We start from the raw sequence: 21,031 nt of genomic DNA, 5'->3' as shown, positions 1-21,031 counted from the left end.
AAAAAAAATCGTTGTGCTAGGTCAGGGTCCAAGAATACCAATAAGCTCAATTAAGTTAAAGCTACACAGAGTACAAGGTAAAAGTTGAATGCTTATTTTTCTAGATTCAGTGCTCTCTCTCTACTTACAGACAGCAGTCAGAGGAGGACTGTGTATTACCAGGAGCACAAGCATAAGACAACAGGTTTATAATCAGACGGGTGAGAATGAAATGTAATCATGAGATTAGGCAGAAGATCTGTCAGTTGATACAATAAAATTATATGTTGTTTAAGTAAATTATGTGTTGTTCTTAAATAACTAAGAAGGATGCACTTTAGGTATTTAATATTTGCCTTTGTTATTGCAGGTTTGGGCAGACAAAAAAACAGATGTTACAGTGTGTCTCACCAGACAGTGAGATCTGCTGACAATAGCATACAGCATACACACATACTGTATGTACAGACAGTTGACAAATTAAAAGAAAAAGCAACATAACATGTCATCACGAGCTTTCAGAACAGCTTCAGTACACCTTTGCATAGTTTCTACAAGTCTCTGGAACTGAACTGGGGGCACACCATTCTTCCAAATGATATTCTCTCAGTTGATGTTTTAATGATGGTGTTGGAGACATTGTCTAACACATTGCTCCAAAAATCTCCCATATGTGTTCAATCGGTTAAAGCTGGAAAAAAAAGGAGCTAGAATTTGTATAGTGGCTGAACTGTGATGATATAATCACAGTGTTCATCCTAGACATCTATGCCTGGTGTAAAATGCACATCTGTGGTTAATTAGCCTGTACCAACCACAGTGCTGCCCATGTGATAGTAGGCAGAGATATGTGAGGATTCAGACATCATCATGGACAGATGTATAGAAGGGAGACAAATTGAAGGAAAATGGTGGCTCTGTTATGTTGTATTTTGCTGGCATGGTCCTGACCATCATGAGCCATAATGCCAGAACAGATTCATTGTGCCTTGGGATAGACTCTCTTGGCACAGAATCTCTGGAACTGTACTAGACTGATAAACAATGAGCTTCCAAATGATATTCCCTCAATTAGTGTTGATGATGGTGGTGGTGGAGGCATACAATTCACTCTGTCTTTGAAGGACTATGTGTCCTGGACTACTCTCATAACAAAAAGCTTACTCCATTTAGACAGATGGTGTTATTTATTTTATATTTATTCAGCGGTGTGTGTGTTTGTGAGTGAACATTTGTTGGTTTATTTTAGTGGTGATTTAGTCCCTCTAGGTATAAGACTTCTGTCAAATGTGTTATGGGAAAAAAAAGCTCTGGTATTTTGGGACCTGGTTTTTAGCCTAAAAGTCTGTTTTATGCACAGTACAGAGGGAATTGTGGGAACGTATGTTAATGTTCCTAACATTTGTGTCATGGAGGCACAATATAAACTCAATATTTTAGCATTTAAAAGAAAACAAATGCCATACACAAAGTCCTGAAGAACACAAACACACAAAGAAGAAACCTGGGCGTAATTATTGATGATTTTGCAGTCCAAAGGCCAGTGAGAGTACATATGAACCTAGAAGTTTCTTTTGTTTACATTTTAGTTTAGGTTTACGAATGTTGTGGTTGCATTTAGTGCCAGTTTGTGGTTAAATTAAGGCTACAGGGCTGCCATGCTGGATCTTAATAATCTGCCCTGTCAGATATTCGGGTACACTGTGCTGCTGTGAATTGTTTTGATCATTTCTATTGATTCTGGTTTATGGGCACTTGCACTTTAAGGGCGTTTGCACACAGCATTGTCAGAGGTATTGAACAACTTCCCAGGTTGGAGCTTAACTGCTATTGATTTTGCGTGCCATGTGTGTTCCACTTATATATGTAAGTCTAATAGCTGAAATCACCATTGACACACTGCAGTACTTGGCCTCGCTTTTACATACAGAGATATGTCATGTAAAGGATATATTGCAGCCCCATGTTTTACCAAGCTAAATAGTGATATTGATTGCAGGAGAGTTTTGCACCAAGTCAGACTTCCTGTGTCAAAAGGTTTGCACGTCATCTTAGAAGGACTAAATCTTTAAACTGCTTATGCTTATTTACTCACAGGTATAATCATTCATAATTCTTTTGTGACAGCACTGCATTTTGTTATTGCCATATCTCTTATTCTGCAAATGTTTCAGTAGACATTTCATGAATAAACGTTAATAGCAGCAGACAGATTTGGATGTTCCTAGGTTCCATTCTCAAAAATTTATATAATAAATGTGACTACAATGTTAAAACATAAGGCAACCATTAACCTAAACCATTAACCAGAGAATATATTATTATTTATATATTTATATATAATATATTATATCTCTTTATTTGGTTCAGGGTCATCAACAATTACAGTTTTTTTTTCATTAATAAATGACATGTGCTTTTTAATTTTAGATTTTAATGCTTTTAACATTTATAGTTACATTTAATGTTGTGGAATGTCCAGGAAACAAGTTAGTTCCTGTTATCACTTATGTTATAGCAGCTATAAGCAGTCTTTTCCTCAACAGCCAGAAAGTGCTTTCCTGAAGATATTGCTGTGGTGGAAAAATTACTGACACTTTTTTAATCTGTTTATATTATCAGCAGAATAGCACTGTAGTGTAAATGTATGATAATGAAGTGAATAATGGTATTTTATTTCATATGAAATCAATACGGGTAACCATTAAATAACAAAATTCTATTCTATCAAGTTTATTTATCAAGTCTATCAAGTTTATCTTTTTAATCATGTTTTTTTTTATTTATTTAAAGACCAAAGTATTGGATAAACACAGAGTGGACTGCAGAATCTGCTTCCCTGGCAGTTGAGTGGCAGGGCAGTTTGTTGGGGAGAGAAAGGTCTGTGTGGTGGAACAGAAGAGATGGTTCTGAGAGAGAAAACACACCCAGAAGGCCTGAGACAGCTGTGATGCCCACTGGGGAGAATTAGTTTAGAAACAATCTTGAGAGCTCCGGGTTTTTTCACTGGCATATGCAGCCTTTAGGCAAAACACCATATGCGCTGTGTGAAGTAGTGTAAACATACCCTCACAGGTACAGAAGTTATCCTCAAATCGTCAAATCAATGCCCGACCTCACTAATGCTCTTGTGGCTGAATGAGCACAAATCCCTACAGCCACACTCCAAAATCTATTGGAAAGACTTCCCAGAAGAGTGAAGGCTGTTATAGCAGCAAAATTGAGATCAACTCCATATTAATGCACATGGTTTTGGAACGGGATGTTCCAAACCACATCTGGTTGTGATGGCCAGGTGTTCACAAACATTTAGCCATATAGTGTATATACTAAAAGTCCAGAAACTGTTCCCTAGAGCATACCACCCTAGTGAGAAGCTTTTGTACCTTGAATGCTAGAGATGAACTTTTTTCTGAGAATGTAGTACTTGTTAGCAATCTGTTCAGTCTTATACAGCAAGCATTTGCACTGAATCATCAAAAGAAACAGCTGAATACATTTTTGTAATGACAATACTAATGTTATCACCCAAAAACTTGCCATAGTGTAAAGATACACTATATGAACAAGGGTATGTGGACACACTCATATGTGGTTCTTCCCCAACCTGTTGCCACAAAGTTGGAAGCACACAATTGTCTAGAATGTCTTTGTATGCTGTAGCATTAAGATTTCCTTTCACTGGAACTATGGGGCCCAAACATGTTCTAGAATGAAGCAAGGTCCATGAAGACATGGTTTACGAAGGTTGGTGTGGAAGAACTTGAGTGGCCTGCACAGAGCCCTGACCTCAACCTCACTGAATATTTTTGGGTTGAATTTGGAGCACCAACTTCGTTAACCCCATATTAATGTACACGGTTTTGGACTGGGATGCTCAGTGGTCAAGTGTCCACATACTTTTGGGGATAAAGTGTATTATTTCATCATGTTTTTTTCTGATCATTATTCAGGAGATCTATAGGGAATTAATTTCTTGTCTACTGAAGTGGCATTTTTTCCATTGCCTGTCTCTGAAATCCTTAGGCTGCATACAGATGAACAGCAGCTAAGCCACTTTGTGTCAGAGAAGCCACTGTTTCCCTGAGAAGAGAATGGTGCTGCTTTGCCTAAAGGCACCACTGCTTGGGCAGAGCACATTGCTTGGATTTGACGCTTTGGTGTTGTGCTCAGTGTTCATTCACATTCAACTTTCACCCAGTTTAGGCTAACCAATAAAATGAGCCCTGATATGTGACATAGCAAAGATGTGACGCACTAGTTGTAACAGAAGAGCTGCTAATTATTTGCGTGTCTCATTATCCAAAGCTTTTTAATATAACCTTAATGACATTCCTATGACTTTCAGAAAAAAAACTTGGAGAAATGGCAGCATAGAAACAGGAATAGTTTGTCAAGTCTCATGCCCTCTGTGTTTTCTCCCTTCTTCTTCAAAAGACGACCAGAGCCTTTTTTGTTTGAGATTTAGATACATGCAGGATTTATAAACATGCAGAAACAGCTGCTTAAGTTTCAAACACATGATTGAAACGATGATTGAAATGATGTGGTACTGCTTCAAGATCATGGTAAAAATGTTAATCATTTGACATGACAAAAGGCTCACAGTGTATGAGTACCTCACAAAGTAGGTGCTTATACTAAATCCAAAGTTTAATGTCAGTGTCTCTTGTCCCCTCAGGCTGAAAAAAATGTTGACAAGCAGGCAGCCCTTAGCTCCACTGATGTGCATAGTTTTACAGAAGTAGTTGGGGTAAAGTTGTCAGTACAATTTGTCAGTTTTTCAGAAAAAGCTCTACATTTTCTCTCAGCAACAACATATTTTCTGTTGGATTCAATCTTGTTAACATTCAAATGACATAATCTCTACTGGTTACTTGCTCAGCCTCCAGAACATGTATATGGTTAGTAACTAACACCATGCTTTCCCCATGTCACAAAATAGCCAGTATATCAAGTCATGACACGCCCACTACACAACATCTGGTTAACTTTCTGACAGAATACCCTAAACAGGGTGCCATTATATACCTGATCCAAGTACTCAGATTTCTAAAGGGCTGTAGTGCATTAGAGTTGGAACTAAACTACATACTTATGTAAATTTAAAGTTATGCTAAAGCTAACAACATGATGCCCATAACATTCCCTTTGCTCTCTCTTCTAGATAAACTCTAGGAGGCACCTGCTGTCTTCCTGAAATTGTGATCATGATCCCTTCCTGTTTCACTCTGTTTGCCTTCATCCTCTTCAGCAGGTAAGCTATGCTGGTGAATCTCCATTCAGCTGCTTTATGCTGTTGTTTCAGAATGTGCAATGGCTCCAAATGCCTTTAATTTATATTGAGCAACAAGATAATCAGTTACTAGGTCAGTGTATGTATACATAATTATAATAATTAACAAAATTTCTTATTTATTGAGTAAAATTTTCCTAAAAAAAATAGTTTTTATGGAAACCTGGTTTCAAATTTGTGGGAAGGCACATCTTCAATTACTTACCCCAGAGGTAATAACAACGCTGAGCCTCTTTTTGGATGGGAGTAGATTTTCAAATTTTCACATGGGTAATTCTATCATTTGTAGGTGCGCTTCTGTGATTTTATTTCCATCTGTCTACCATGTCTTAGTTATTCTCTCTTCTAACAGACCTGTTCGTTTTTTTTACCAACTCTGTGGTCATCTGATCATTTTAGTCCTGTGAGCATAGCATTATGTAAAATGTTTTTTGACTGCTGCTACTCATATTTAGTCTCTCAACAACTTTATAGATGCTGTGTAACTTAATCTCCACACTGCCTACATTATAGGAGCCCATTAGCAGGAGTAAGAAAATAAATGAAATCAGAAGAGTGCGGTGCTGAAGGCTGATTAATGGGGCTATTATAATGACAGCTACATGTATATAAGCCACTTTATATCCCCATATTCTATGGTTTTCTATATATAAACGATTGAGCAGTTCTATTGCTATCCCTAGTCATCTTAAGTTAGATGCTGCAAAATAAATAAACATGATCATATGACCAGGTGTGATGCAATCATCCAGGTTCATTGACAGAACAAATCAAGTTTCTTGAACTCTACTGAAGAGATGAACATGATCTTCTAAAGGATATTGCCTCAATTGGTGTCTTGATAATAGTGGTGGAGAGCGCTGCTCCAAAATCTCAAATAGGTGTTTGGTTGAGATCCGGTAACTATGACTGGTAACGGTCATGCTATCCAGTTATAGTTCAAATTCTTTGTCATTCATGATAGCCAGTTTTACTCTTTGTTTTACTTAGCATTCATCCCAGTTATTCATACAGTCGGTTTTATTAAGCATTTATGCTAGTCATTCATGCTAGTCAGTTTTACTTAGCATTTATGCTAGTCATTCATGCTAGTCAGTTTTACTCAGCAGGTTGTGTGTTTAGCCTCCCTGTATTCTCTGTCAGGTTAACTTTTATTTTTTAAAGCTCATCTTCCCTCAGATTGAAATATTGGTATCATAAATTTTCCTTGCCATTCATGCTAGTCATTCGTACTAGTTTTTTAGTAAGTCAATTTTATTCAGCTTTCATGTTAGTAATTCATGCTAGCCAGTTTTATTCAGCATTCATGCTAGTCAGTTTTTGATTTTTGAGCCAGGTATGATTTACACCATTTTCATACTTAATACAAAATCTTTGTATTGATTTGCAGTGATATATAATATCACTATATAATATATATTAGCTTATTATATATTATATAATATAATAGCTTATTATCACTATTCATTAGTAATGGATAGACTGGCATTCACTGTATTCTGTTCCCGAATAGCCTGAACTAAAGAGGTTGGACCAGTTTATTCCTCATAATGGATTTTTTTGTATGTTTTTGAGATAGCAAGGGAGATGCAGTGGAAAAGAAACCTGAAGAGAATCTCTCTCTGTGGTACACAGCTTGGCTCAATCCAGAGACATGTGTGCAGTACACCTCACCTTATATGAGCTGCTCAAAGAGTGTGAAAATTGTCATTGACTGTGCCAGGGTGAGTGTGCAGGGAAATCCTCATCACCACATGCCTCTCTGCAGCCAGCCAATCACAGCCAAGAACCCTGTGGCACACACAGGAGGATGATGGGCTAGTTTAGAGAAGGTTCAGTTGTGACCAAACCCCCTTTACGCTCCGTTAATGACACATACTGTGTAGCTGAACTTAGATGACTTTTTTTTAGAAACACATGTCCACAAATGAGTACACATCCATGTACAATAACAACCATACACACAAACATGCACACACCTTATGAGGCATATATAGTACAAAAGCCAGAAAACACACACACACACACAAGGGAGGTGACAATGCATAGTCTGACTCATCCTCTGATTACTAAAACTAAAGTCTCAAGTAGAAATAGATTTTGTCTGTTGCTGCTTGGCTGCCCTTGGAGAGTTGCATTAGGAGTCAACATCTATAATGACACACTAAAAACTGTGACTATTTTTATAGTGTACACATGTCGACACATTACAATTGCTACAGAGACTAATGAAAAGTTGTAATTCTGGACTTATGCTGTTTATGTAGTTGTTATGGGAAGAACTTTGTCAATCCATGATGAGATCATTTTGATAACAGTCACATCAGTCCTGGTGTGAGTGAATGAAATTGGCACTTGAAAACTCATTAGCAGTTAAAAAGAGCAAAAGACTCCATTTAAATATGATTTATATCTTTCATTGTTTTTGTCTCGAATAAAAGAGCCAACAAAATCATCTTGCTGGTATTATTTTTTCATTATTATTATTATTATTATTATTATTATTATTGTTGTTGTTATTCACTTCATTATTTTCATTTGTGGAAAAATCATCCAGGGTATGTTAATAGTATTTTGTAATAGTCAGATCTGTTACTAATGTTGTCTCCCATTGTTTTGGTAGCCAGATAAAGGGAGTGGTGACTGATTATAAATACCTATACATTTATACAATAATTGATTACAATATTATGGTAATCTATAATAATAATAATAATAATAATAATAACTATTATTATTATTATTATTATTATTATTATTATTTTTTCAATTTTTTTGTTTGTTAGTTTTATTATTAATTTTTTAAATAAAGCTTGCCAGAAAGACATCTGGTTGAGACTAGAGGTGAGCATCAGGACTAGGATCCTACAAGATGCAGCAGAAACAACAGAAACAACTTGCATTTACTGCCTTCATTCATTCGTCCTTAGTAACTGCCTGGTCAGGGTTTAAATTAGGCTACTAGTTTGTTTAAATTTTGGAAAACAGAACCAAGTAAGTTCTTTAGAAAATATAATGGGCAGATACAGACAAAAATAATAACTGCATGAGAGAGATAAAAAAAACAGTCCTATGCACATCTCCAGACCAATTATGAACTAAAGTGATGTAGCTGAGGTTGAGGAACTGTCAGAGCGAGAATTTGCAGACCATGCTGACAGTGCTGCTATGCTTGATTTTTTTTTTTTTCTATTCTTTCCTATGTTTTCAGGTGCATAGTGCTAGGATTCATATTTGATTAGAAAGAAAGAAAGAAAGAACTGTCCTGTAGAGGCCATGCCTACTTCAGATTTAAATACAGATATTGCCATAGCATTACACCCTAATCAGTTGGTATACATGGTACATACATGCTATAATCTCACTAAATATAGTGGCCTCTTTCTTTCTCTCTCTGTCTCTCTCTCTCTCTCTCTCTTGCCCTCTCTCTGTAAATATCATCTCCAGACTTTGAGCATCTCCAGACTTTGAACATCTCCATACTTTGAGAGACTGTAGTATTTTTGATAATTGTTCAAACTACTCTAGGATACTACGCAAAATTCCCAAATATGGCTTGTTAACATAGCATCAGATAGGCTGCATTCTTGAGATAATGTAACCTGATTTACAGTTTAACCTGAAGACAACCTGATTTACAGTCCAGATAAGCAAGGTGATTTCATTAGATTTTCCATGCATACAAGAAAAGTTATAATAGTCATAAAAACGTTGCAAGCTTTGCCCCTCATCGTGTCATCCTTGTGTATATTTTGTAATTATGAATATAGGTGTGTACTGTAGTTCTGTGCTCTGCCTGGGTTTAAATTCTGATAGTCAAATATATACAAAACCACTGCAGATGGTTCCAAATGCAGCCTCCTGACTGGTCTGCAACCAGGCTAAACGTACACGTTCCACCTCTCATCAGCTCACTCCAGTGGCTGATCGCATTAAGTTTAAAGCTTTAATCCACACCTAGTGTGACTGGAACAGCACCCACATGCATTCAACCCAAACTTAATTTCATCCACTATGGTTGGTTACTCAGGTCGTCTGGAGCTGCTTCTGAAGTTAGCTTGAAGTCTCGCACCAAAAGCTTCTCATATGTGGTTCTGTGATGGTGGAACCAGCTACCGACCTTCATTCAATTTGCAAAATCACATTTTCAGTGTGAACAAATTCAAACAGTGCTAATTACTGCTAATAATGAGAAGACAGGAAAATAAAAAACAGATTAAGACATATTATTTCAACATCATCATCATCATAGGCTTTTTCAGGATTCAGGATCTTGGGTGGTAATTTTTTTCCTGTATTTGCCTGGATTTTTCACATTCTGTCCATTTTGTTCACATTGTTGGCATATTTTCTACTCTTTAGGCAGCTTGGGTGTGTTTGGATTGCTGGTCAGCTTGTGCTTGTGACAGCATTGTTCTCAGTGTTTTATCAGTGTCCTATCAGTGTTCTATCATTATGTTAGTGTTCTTTCAGTGTTATGTCAGTGTTTGGTTGAAAAAATGAAAAGTTTGCCATGCTGTACTGTCTGTTTAGGGCCAAATAGCATTTGCTATTAGCATTTGGATTTTGCTCTATGATGATTTTGTCTGAGATTCTAATATGTTTCTAATATGTGGTGAATTTGGTTGATTTTAATTGACTTTCTCTTGCAGTGCTTTAAAAAAAATCATCTCCGAAAAAAACATGTGCTTTTAATATTCTTCTCTTGCCTTAGGCATCACTGCATGACAGTGTTACATCTATCCTGAGCTACTGGTGAAATTGCAGTTGGTGCTTGTCAGAGCTGTATGCGGAGCATGTACTTGCCTACTCAGCTACTAATGAGTAGCTGAGATTTAAATGTAATTAATGTTGGGAATTATTGATTTAATTTTTTTAATCATTGACTATAAAAGTGTTGGTTGGACTTGAAATATGGTTTTGTATGTCTAGAAACAATAACGGAGATGTATGATATTATGCAGTATATGACAAATTCATCTTGAAAGAAGCTACAGGCCTGTGTGCAGTCTATAAGCATAATTCATCACTCCTGATCTGGAACCATAGAAACAGTAGTTTAGGGCTCTAAGCCACAGAAAAGGCATGTCTATGCCACCATCGAGAGTATATAAGAGACAAACCAGCATGTATGAGTAAGTGTGACAGCTTGTTTCTGGCCTTCTGCTCAGAGACAGTGATGAACTTCTGAGTTATAATGTCTAATGTATGAAAACATTCTATGAAGCCATTTTCACTGGTGTTGGATAAAATAAGGAAAGTTTGACGTGTGTAGTTAGACAATATTGTTGTCCATAAATTTTCACAATCTCTGAAAGCACAATGTTTCATTCCTTCTTCCTGTCATCTGCTAACACAGAACAAAGCATGAAATAAATTGAGAGTGAAAGCAGAAACAGATATCTATTCTTACAGATAGATTTTTCACAGGTGGCTGTAAAGTTTTAAAAGCTTTCAGAATGGTGTAGCAGACTCATATTTGATCAAAATGTTTTATGACTTCTTCTATTACAGTTAGCAATATGAGCTGTGCTATTAGGCTATGAGCTGAGGTGAGGCACAAGCTGGAACTATTAAACAATCAAGCTGCTTTTCCATAAAATTTTCCAGCACTGAGAAACAATTGTTCAAAGACAGGCATGCCTCTTGCCCAGGTAGCAATAAAAAGTGATAGAAAAGCGGAGCAACTTCTGTCAATCAAGCTTTTCTATGGAAAAAGGTGAAATAAAACTTGGAAAATTTGCTCACGAAAACTGTCGGCAGGTCCAGACTTTCTTCACTGACATACATGCCCTTCATATCAGTTTCAATGCAGCTAACTGACTGACAAGCTACTGTTACCCCACTTAAGCATCCAAAGCCTACCATTCTTGGATTTAAAAAAAAAATCTTCTTCATTTCTGATTATGACTAGGTTCAATGCAATTAATAATAATAATAATAATAATAAAAATAATATTAATGTTTCATTTATATAGCACTTTTCTCATACCCAAGGTCGTTGTACAACCAGAAAACACAAAATACACAGTGCAATGAGAGAACGAGGGGAAGAACACATCAACTGGAGTGAGAAGAAGATTGAAAATGTTGAGAAAAGAGAAGGGTTTTAAGCTGGGCCTTGAAGGTGTATAGTGAAGAACAAAGTCAAAGGGATTGAGGTAAAGAGTTCCGGAGTTTTAGGGTCACTAATACCTCTGCCCTCAACAGCCACTTTATCCTGGTCAGGGTCTCAGTGGACTTGAAGCCTATCCTGGGAACACTAGGCACAAGGGAACACACCCTGAATGGAGTTGACACAATCATTCACACCTAGGGGCCATTTAGTTTAGCCAATCATAGGTGATGGGCATGTTTGTGGGAAGTGGGAGGAAACTGGAGAACCTAGCCAAAATTATAAGTGATTTTGTATTTACAAAATAATTACACGTAGGACATTGAAACGGTGTGGGTTTTTTCAGTTATGTTAACTATTACTCAGGCTAGCTATTACTTCCATGTGACCTCAACATTTGGGTTAACTTTCATTTATTGAGTAAACTGTCTACATTTCAAGACAGAATTCATCTTTGGTTTCTGGCATTGATATCAGCAAGTATTACATCTCTTATAGCTTGGTTGCCAAACATCCATAATCCATCAATTTTTTTTTATTTCATTACCTAAATAATCCATCCACAATTTTCAAGGAACTGACAAAAATGGGATGATGAAATCATACAATACGAAATGCTCAGTGCTGGCAGTTTTAATTTTTTTAGTCATGTCATTAGGTTTGGTGGAGGACACACTATAAAGGAAATATTTTGTGACAAGCTAACTGACTAGCCAACTCATCAGCTGCTGTTAACTCACCAAAATGTCTAAGACCTACAGTGCATTTGAGTTTTTTTTTCAACATCTTCATGTTTCTTGGTTTTATTTTAAAGATAAGTCTTTTTTTTTTTTGAAACTGCTTGCTGTTTGCTGAAACTCTCACAGTGCTGCCGTTCCCTGTATTTATAATCAATCTAAGCATGTTGTATTAATTTAATTTAGATGATTTAGTTTAGTTAAATGCAAAAAAAAAATAAAATAAAAAAAAGCTTAGCTGTTTTTTATACTATTATTATTGACCTTTTTTTTTCTTCTCCCTTGCTGGCCTCAGGGCCCTAAACAGCTACTTAGTTTACTTATGCATAGGACCAGCCATAGTAGATATATACCAATATGCTTTAGGATGAATAACTGAATGCTAAGCTGGAACTTTATGGGGTTAAGAAAGGCTCTCATTTATTATGGTTTTATTTGGTGGCATTGCAACCATCCATAATCATGTAAAGGTAGAATATATGAAATATTGGAATTCAAGCCAGCTGGGAAGGTGGTGGATGGACTTTGCAGGGGATATCTCATAGTAATGATGTATGTACATTATTATGCTGAATAAATACTCAGCCCAGCACAAAACACTTTTTTTGTATGAAATGCTTTTTTAAGGTTTGAGGGTGACTATTTAGTTCTTGACATATAGAGTTCCAGTCTTCCTCCTCGACCAAAACTCAGTCATATATATCATTATGTAATCTCATACATACAGCAAGCTTACACCGCCATACCAGCGTTAAATCAAATATAAATGCTGTGAGTTGGAAAGCTGCAGGAGAGGTCAGAAAGAAAATAGCAGCGTGCCTCCATAAGCCAGAAACAGAGCAAGACAAACAGGCTAACAATGAAGAGGTTCAGTAACAGGAAGAGCACTCTGAAAAGCTTCTCACCATCATGTACTCTATATTATGCACACACACACACACACATACACACACACACACAGTATTCATTTAGCTGGCACAGTGGGAATCTTAGATTAGCCACTTATTACAATAGTAATGATATCAGATGTCCTGGAGTGGGAGTTTGCCAGAAAGAAGATTTTTTATCAGCCTGCATGACTTGTGTAGGGCTGAAGCTTACCTGGAATTAGCTAAACAATTTTACAGTTTATTCTATATTATTATGTTTTTTATTCTATATTATTATGCACAAACACAGGCTTTGTAGATAGCCACAGAACTGGCTCAAAGAAAGAAAGACCAGCAGGAATGACATCAGAATGGTAAACACAAACAAGCAGAAACTGACATGGCTGGTATAGCACCTGCTGGCTAGGACAACACATAAACACACTTCCCTTACAACAGGAAAAACTTATTCTAATAAAGCAAAGACATTGAACAACACCATAAGAAGGCAGCCTTGGGGACTTATGGATATGTAAATTAGCACTCGCTTTACTTCAGAGAAGCAATGTTACAGTATTATGTATATGATGTTTGTTAAGCGATATTTCTGCTACTTTCACATTTACAGAACTTTTCCCCATTCTTTCAAAATCGTGCCCATAGTCACAATTCCGGTTTAATCTTTATAAAATGCAAAACTAAGCTAATGTCAGACTGAATAATAAGCTAGCAGTTTAAAAATATATAATCGCTATTCTGTTTTGTTGAAATTCATGCTACACTGCTAAGCTGCTAAATGGAGTTATGAAATAAAAAAGTTTGGGAGAAAGACCACACCTGCACCCACCGTCCTTCCTACTATTCAACAACTCCTACCCAAGAGTCTTTATTGGGTGCACTGGCTTTCCAGCACAAAACAGAAGACTCCAGAAATCCAGCCCAAGGTCTCAGAGTTCTCCACCCTTTTTACAGTTCCACAATCACTCTTCGTGTCATTTAGTCAGTGTGGTCTGCACTCACAAACAATGATTGTGAATCAACTTGGCAAAAAAGTAGATTCTCATCATCCCTGGCTGCCCCTCAATCAACAACAACCTCACCGTACAGCTAGGCTCAACCACACTCAATCCAGCAAGGACAGCAAGAAACCTTGGGGTGACTTTCGATGACCACTTGAACTTTATAGACCACATTTCAACTGCATGGTCCTGTAGGTTCATTCTGTATAACATCAAGAAAATAAGACACTATCTCACTGATCATGCCACACAGCTACTAGTCCAGGCTCTGGTTATCTCAAAACTGGATTACTGCAATGCACTACTCCTGGGCCTCCCAGCCAGCTTGATCAAACCCCTTCAGATGATTCAGAATGTAGCTGCATGCCTTGTTTTCAACCAGCACAAAAGGACCCACTTCACACCCCTCTCCCTCCACTGGCTTCCTGTAGCCCCCCACATCAAATTCAAGGCCTTGATGCTCACCTACAAGACCTTGTCTGGAACAGCACCCCCTACCTCAGCACTCTCCTTGAGGTTTATGTTCCCTCCTGCAACCTGCGATCAGTTAACGACCGGCGCCTGTTAGTGCCTACTCAGCGAGGCATGAGGTCCCTTTCCAGAACCTTCAAATTGACTGTCCCTCAGTGGTGGAATGAACTTCCAACCTTAATCTGGACAGCAGAATCCATCACTATCTTCAAAAAACGGATAAAGACCTACCTCTTCTGTGAATACTTAACTAACCTCTAATCCATCCCCACTCAAAAATAAATAAATACATTTTTAAAAATATCTGCATTTACACTGGCTCTTACACCTCTTCTCTGTGCACTTTGCTCCTCTAGCACTTAATTAAAAACCTTGTATGGTAGCACTACTTGTATTGTTCTCTGCTTGATATATTGCTTTGCTTGTATTTCCTCAGTTGTAAGTCACTTTAGATAAAAGCATCTGCTAAATGAATAAATGAATAAATGTAAATCTATTTGTGGGTGACTGTTCACATGTGGGCGGGATGGTGGTTTTGCCACCTAACCGATCCTGACCTCACGTAACTGTCTGTGTGAAATTTCACTGGGCTCTCTGGTTTTCTCACACCTCTCAAAATGTAGGTGGACTGTCTATTCTAAATTGCCACTAGTGTGAATGTATGTGTGTGTGTGTGTGTTATTATGGTGCCTGCAGAAGGCCTGGTATTATAATCCAGCATGTATTCCCACTTCATGCCCAGTGTTTCTGGGATAGACACCGAATCCATTGCAACCCTGAACAGGATACTTGAAGATTTCTTTGATCTTTAGACATAAATATGTCCTCAAATATGTATTGTATTAATATATTTACATATACTGCACTTTTAAGTTGAATTGTAATCAACTTAAACTGCTGCATGCCTGCTTTTATGTTATGTGCTAGGTCTGTGCTGTTAACAGAATCATCTGATTCAGGTAACTGTGTGAAAAATTGCCACGATAAATGCTTAAATGGGATTGGTTGATGCAGACTTCAGTGGTGTGAAGGCCATGATGTTTTTCTTTGCATTTTATTTACCTTTTATTTCTTTATTTCCACAAAGTGAGGAGAGGTGAAGTAAAGTGCACGTCTCAGTGCTTAGTGCTTGCAAATCTGAACTGCTTGTACACAATTTCACGAGGCAGGTGCAGATGCAAGTGCAGGTAAACAGCAGCTTTATTGTAGACACTGGCAGACAATTCTAAAACGTAAGACGAGCATAGTAAACAAACAAGAAGGGGTCAAACAGCATACACTAGGCAAGACTAAGACAAAATGTGAAAATCAAACAAAATCTGTAACCAGGTAGACAATCACAATACAGCAGCTCAGTAATAATTGGAGAGAATCACAGCGTGTATTCCAGCGTGAGTGTGTCTGTAATTCACAACGTACACAATAATAAAAGGGATTTATTTATAATTGCACTATCCGTCGCACCCAGATGAGGATGGGTTCCCTTTTGAGCCTGGTTCCTCTCAAGGTTTCTTCCTCATGTTGTCTCAGGGAGTTTTTCCTTGCCACCGTCGCCTCTGGCTTGCTCATTAGGAATAAATTCACATATATACAATATATTATTTGTGAATCCATTTATTTCTGTAAAGCTGCTTTGTGACAATGTCCATCGTTAAAAGTGCTATACAAATAAAATTGAATTGAATTGAATTGAATTGTAATTGTGAACAGGTGTGTGATCAGTAAGATGGTGAACTTGAACGTGATAGTCTCTACTGGTGCTGGGTGTTGTAGTCCGTAGTGGCCATGTTTGTAGGTCGCGTTGTATTATGGGTAGTGTTGTTGGACACCGTTTCTGGCATTGACGTGAAGCACATGACAGTTTTTGTGGATGCTCACTTCATTGCTCCATGCTCGTGAATACCTTTGTGCACATACACACACACACTGCACTTTTTTGGGTCGGCCGACCTCAAATTCTTAATTAATGATATTGATTAAACACCATTGCCTTAACTTTGAGAACTGACAAAGATGTGCATTTTTTTTCAACACATTTGTTTTGTTTTATTTGTGCATGATCTAAGATCATAGGATGCTTTTTTATAGGCTAAGCATGATATCTGTCTACTGCAACAGCACATTGTGCCTAACAAACTAGCGTGGCTGAACGGCCATGTTTCCAGAACAAACTCATCTTTGCTAAATACAATACATGTGGGATTAATGTATGATATTACATCACATGTTTAAAAGTTCAATTATTTCATGTGTGGGAATACTAGTGTCTTGCTATGATTTGCATGAAATAAATCATTAAATGAAAATAAATGAATTTAAAACTGGTGGTAGTCAAGTTTTTACAGTCACTGGGGGCTGTTACCATGGTAACTCATTTAACTGTCTCCGGACACAGGCATATTTTACAGCTTTAACAATGGTAATACACAAAAATATAATTAAATATGGAGTTTACATTTTTGCAGAACGTTAATCAGAACGTCCCACAGGAACATAGCAAAAAAAAAAAAAAAGTTTCTGTGATTCTCTGTGCCCTGCTTACTGTCTTTAAACCTCCACTGCAGTTCTCAATTTCATATCTCATAAAGTATATAAATGATTCAGAAATTTACCATCAGCATTGAATTTTTCTGCTGCACGTGAAAGCTTATCTTTTATCTTCTGGAGAGCAGAGCAATTACACTGGACAACAAATATTTTGCTATCTGAAAGGTTTTGGGTGTATCTTGTGGATTCTGGACTGCTGAGGTTGAAAATCCCCTTTTCACCATTTTTCTGAAATTGCCTATTTTGAACCATGGGATTCAACATGGCACTAAAGATTAATTTTCTGCACTCACATTTAGTCTTCTGTGCAAATCCTGGTGCAGTTAGTGATGAACATGATGAAAGCTCTCAAGCCATTGCATTAATGGCAAAACATCAGCGAGAAAGTCAAAATCAGTTATCAGCCTTTATTATTATATTATATTAATCTCTATTTATCAGGTCACAATACTTAACCAAACAAGATACTGTTTTTTTTTTAAAAAAAAAACAATCAGTGATGCAATGTTTCATAAATCTGACTACACTTTATTTCTGCTTCTGTTTAGAGAAGACCAGCTCCAAATTTCTTGAAACTTTTTCCAATAAAGTGATGTTGTCTCTCCAGCTGATACCCAGCTCAGAGAGGAAAATAGGCCCCTAACTAAGTTTCCAGTGTCCTCCCCTGCTTGTGTTGCTCAGGGGCCAGTAGTGATGCTGTTGTGCTTTTTGGTGCCATGTCACACTGATTAATGAGCTTGTTTAGGAACCTCATCCTGTATAGCACTAAGAAAACAAGTCAATTTTACATTGAGTCGATTTTCTGCATGGTTAACTATAATTTGACACAACATGTAAGAGACATAAACAAAAGGCTTGTAATAGAAGGTGAATTATGCCTTGACTATGATTGTAATTAGATTTTAGTGTACTTATGGTGATGCTTGGCTCTGTGGTGAATAATAGTTGAACTGTGCTAGCTCTTAGCTCTCATCTTTTTTTATATGCTCTCTCTCTCTCCCTTTGGCTGATGTTACAATGATGTTCAATCAATTTAAAGATTAAGGGTTTAATGTAAGATAATTGGGAATCTCTCTCTCTCTCTCTCTCTCTCTTTCTGTTCACGCTCTCTCTGTTCACGCTCTCTCTTTTCTTCTGTTACAACAATATGGCAACCTTCACAGCTTATCTTCACATACATTAAAAAGCACAATGCTTGAATAGTCTCACTATCTAATGTGCACATTGCACATTTTATTTTCTTCCACTTTGATACCATGCTAAACTAAGCATATGGCAAATGAATGTTTGCCCTCTACATGTATGTGCTCATTTTAACCTCAGATTAAAATGAGCAGTGTGAATAGTGTGTGGCTGAGCCAGCATATTCCTATATTCCCCTTGCCCAGTAAGGCATGCAAGGTTTAATTGTTGCCTCCCATGAGCAGGCACTAGGGATAAGCAGTGGATTGGTTTGGAGTAACTGCTTTTTCATGGAAAGACCTGGTCATTTCACCTTAAGTACACATTCTGTACATGTCTTTTATAAGCACAGCAGTCATTTCTATAATGTAAATATAATAAACCCAAGCAAACCCAAGCTGTGTGAACCTGGCTCTGTTTGTTATTCCATCTGTCTCTCACTCATGTACCTGTTATGAACCTTACAGCTGCTAGAATGATTTGGTTATGAGTGAATATTTTAGTGACCAATTATACTTTGGGAGAGAAATCCAGAGATGAGACATGAAATAATCTGAATGAGGTCTTGAATCTGATTGCTCAGAAGGTGTTCACTAATTTTCCATAACAGTAATTCCAGCTGCAAGGTTTATATCAATGCTTTCATTCTAATACGTTTTGTTTCTATAGTAATGTAACGTGGGGTTTGGGTTTTGTTGTGTTTCTTGTTCATTGTTCTCATGTCTTTTATTTTGTAGTTTAGTCATGGTTCCTGTCTAGTCATGTGTTCCTTGCCCCTCCTGTGATCTTGTCATGTGTTACCCTTGTCTTTGTGTCATGTTCTGATTGGTTCCTTGGTTTCATGTGTCTTGTTCTGATTGGTTGGTTAAGTCATGTGTCCTTGATTGTTTGGTATATATAGCCCTCATGTAACCATTGTCTCTAGTTGTGTATTGATGTTGTAACCTGCTGTCTGGTTGAGTCTAGTTTGTTCGTGCCAAGTCAAGTCTGTTCAGGTCAAGTCTTTATTTGTATTTTGGTTTACACTTTGCTAATTAAAAGCTGCACTTGGGTTCTTCACTACGCTCGCCTCAGTGGACTAATGTTACAAGTAACAACTTTCACAGGGAATTGTTTGGAAGATGCACCACATAAACAGATTTTTAATGTTAAATATAGCAATGTGTCCTGGAGAAACTATATTTCATTCCTCACTCAGAACATCTGTGATGAGAAGGCATGACAATAAAGTTGACTTTGACCTAGACTAACGTATTTGTTACTGCTGATATGGTAAAGTTGTCTGTGAGGAGAAATATATTTAGCATTTTGAAAGGAGTGTCCAGTGTCAGCACTTTGTAACAGTCAGAGATAAATCTGTAACTTTAGGTTTTAAGTTAAGATGGGAAAGTCTTCAGGGTTGAGGATAGAGGACCTAAAAATCATTTAAAATTAATAATTATAATTAAACTAGATTTAAAACATTTATCATTAGGAAACTGCTGTATTATAAGAAATAATCAACTCTTCATGTTGGGCTGCATCTCACATCCTTGTTGTTGATTATTTTCCTATAACATCACACTCAGTTTCCTTAATTCCTTACTTATTAATGTAGGTTATGGATCAGACCCAGGCATGGTCCATCTCTGTGAAACATTTATAGCTGTTATATTGGTAACATGATTTGGTTATGAGTGAATATTTTTGTGTCGGACACTCTTCTTGTCGACTTGTATTTTGGAAGAGAAATCCACAGCTGAGACGTGACATAAATTCCTCATGCATGTTCGTTACCATCTTGATTCTGCATGCATGAATTTTTCATAAGTGGAAATCCTTTAGAGGAGTTGATCTCTTGTGGCTTCTCCTTCTGCAGGTATCTAGGCTATCTTTGACGGACTAAGTAGACCGTGTCTGAGTCTTTGCTGTCCCACACAAGCTGTGCCACTGATGTTAAATCTGTGCCCACACTCTGAGCCCAAAACACAAAGAAATATGTCCCTCTCATAAAAAAAACAAAAACAAACAAAAAAAAAAACCCAGCTTGCTATAGATTCTGTCACCTGCCTTTGCCATAATATTCATGCTATTTATACAGACTGATAAAGATATGCTAAGAGCTAAGTGTTTTCTGTAGTTTGAGGGTTTCGCTTCTATTCAGTGACACATAAGCTGCAGAGACAGTGCCATATAATTGCAGAGTGGATTTATTCAGGCTTGTCTAAGAGCCGTTGTCGGAATCCAAAGGAGGCTTTAGAGTACCAGCAGTTGGTTTTAGCGTAGGCAGATGCATAAAACAAAAACACAAAACAAATAAAATAGATGAAAATGGATCCTCCTGATTCAAGTAAAACATTATTATAAGTAGGAGGAATCAGGATCTGAAAGACATGACTTAGGCAGCTAGAAAACAGGCTGCAAGAAACTGAAATCAATAAATTATATTCACACAGAATAATATGGCATTATGAGGCATGGATTAACAGTCATAGTGAGTCATAGTGATGTTGAAGTTTCTGAGATGTCCAAAGTTGCCTTATTAACATCTGCTTTTAATTTGCACTGTGTATTTTATATAAACACTCACCAGCCATCTTTAATAGGAAGACCCCTGCCTCTGCTCATTCATGCAGTTATGTGGCAGCAGTGCAATGCATAAAATCATGAAGATATAGGTCAAGAGTTTCAGTTAATGTTCACATCAAACATCAGGATTGGAAAAAATGTGATCTCTGTGACTTTGCCTATGGAGTGGCTGTTGATGCCAGACTGCCTGGTTTGAGTATTTCAGAAACTGCTGATCTTCTGGGAATTTCACATACAACAGTCTCTAG

The 21,031-nt window shown here is 37.2% G+C and overlaps 1 protein-coding gene across 2 annotated transcripts in view; it reads left to right on the top strand.

Annotated features, from left to right (window-relative positions):
- Nucleotides 1–21,031, top strand: part of LOC113538140 (gamma-aminobutyric acid receptor subunit pi) — a 56,579-nt gene that overhangs the window by 7,123 nt on the left and 28,425 nt on the right. Inside the window, exon 2 of one of the 2 annotated variants that reach the window (XM_026933013.3) lies at nucleotides 5,147–5,236. In XM_026933013.3, the coding sequence (XP_026788814.1) occupies nucleotides 5,190–5,236 (47 nt within the window). In that variant the 5' untranslated portion in view covers nucleotides 5,147–5,189. Of the gene's footprint in view, nucleotides 1–5,146; nucleotides 5,237–18,770; nucleotides 19,211–21,031 lie in introns of those variants that run through there. The other variant, XM_034301829.2, reaches the window with a different exon arrangement.

Source organism: Pangasianodon hypophthalmus, chromosome 3 (assembly GCF_027358585.1).
Source record: "Pangasianodon hypophthalmus isolate fPanHyp1 chromosome 3, fPanHyp1.pri, whole genome shotgun sequence".
NCBI classification, from domain to species: Eukaryota; Metazoa; Chordata; class Actinopteri; order Siluriformes; family Pangasiidae; genus Pangasianodon; species Pangasianodon hypophthalmus.
Note: the sequence above shows the minus strand (reverse complement) of the source record. Positions and strands in the feature narration are given on the sequence as shown.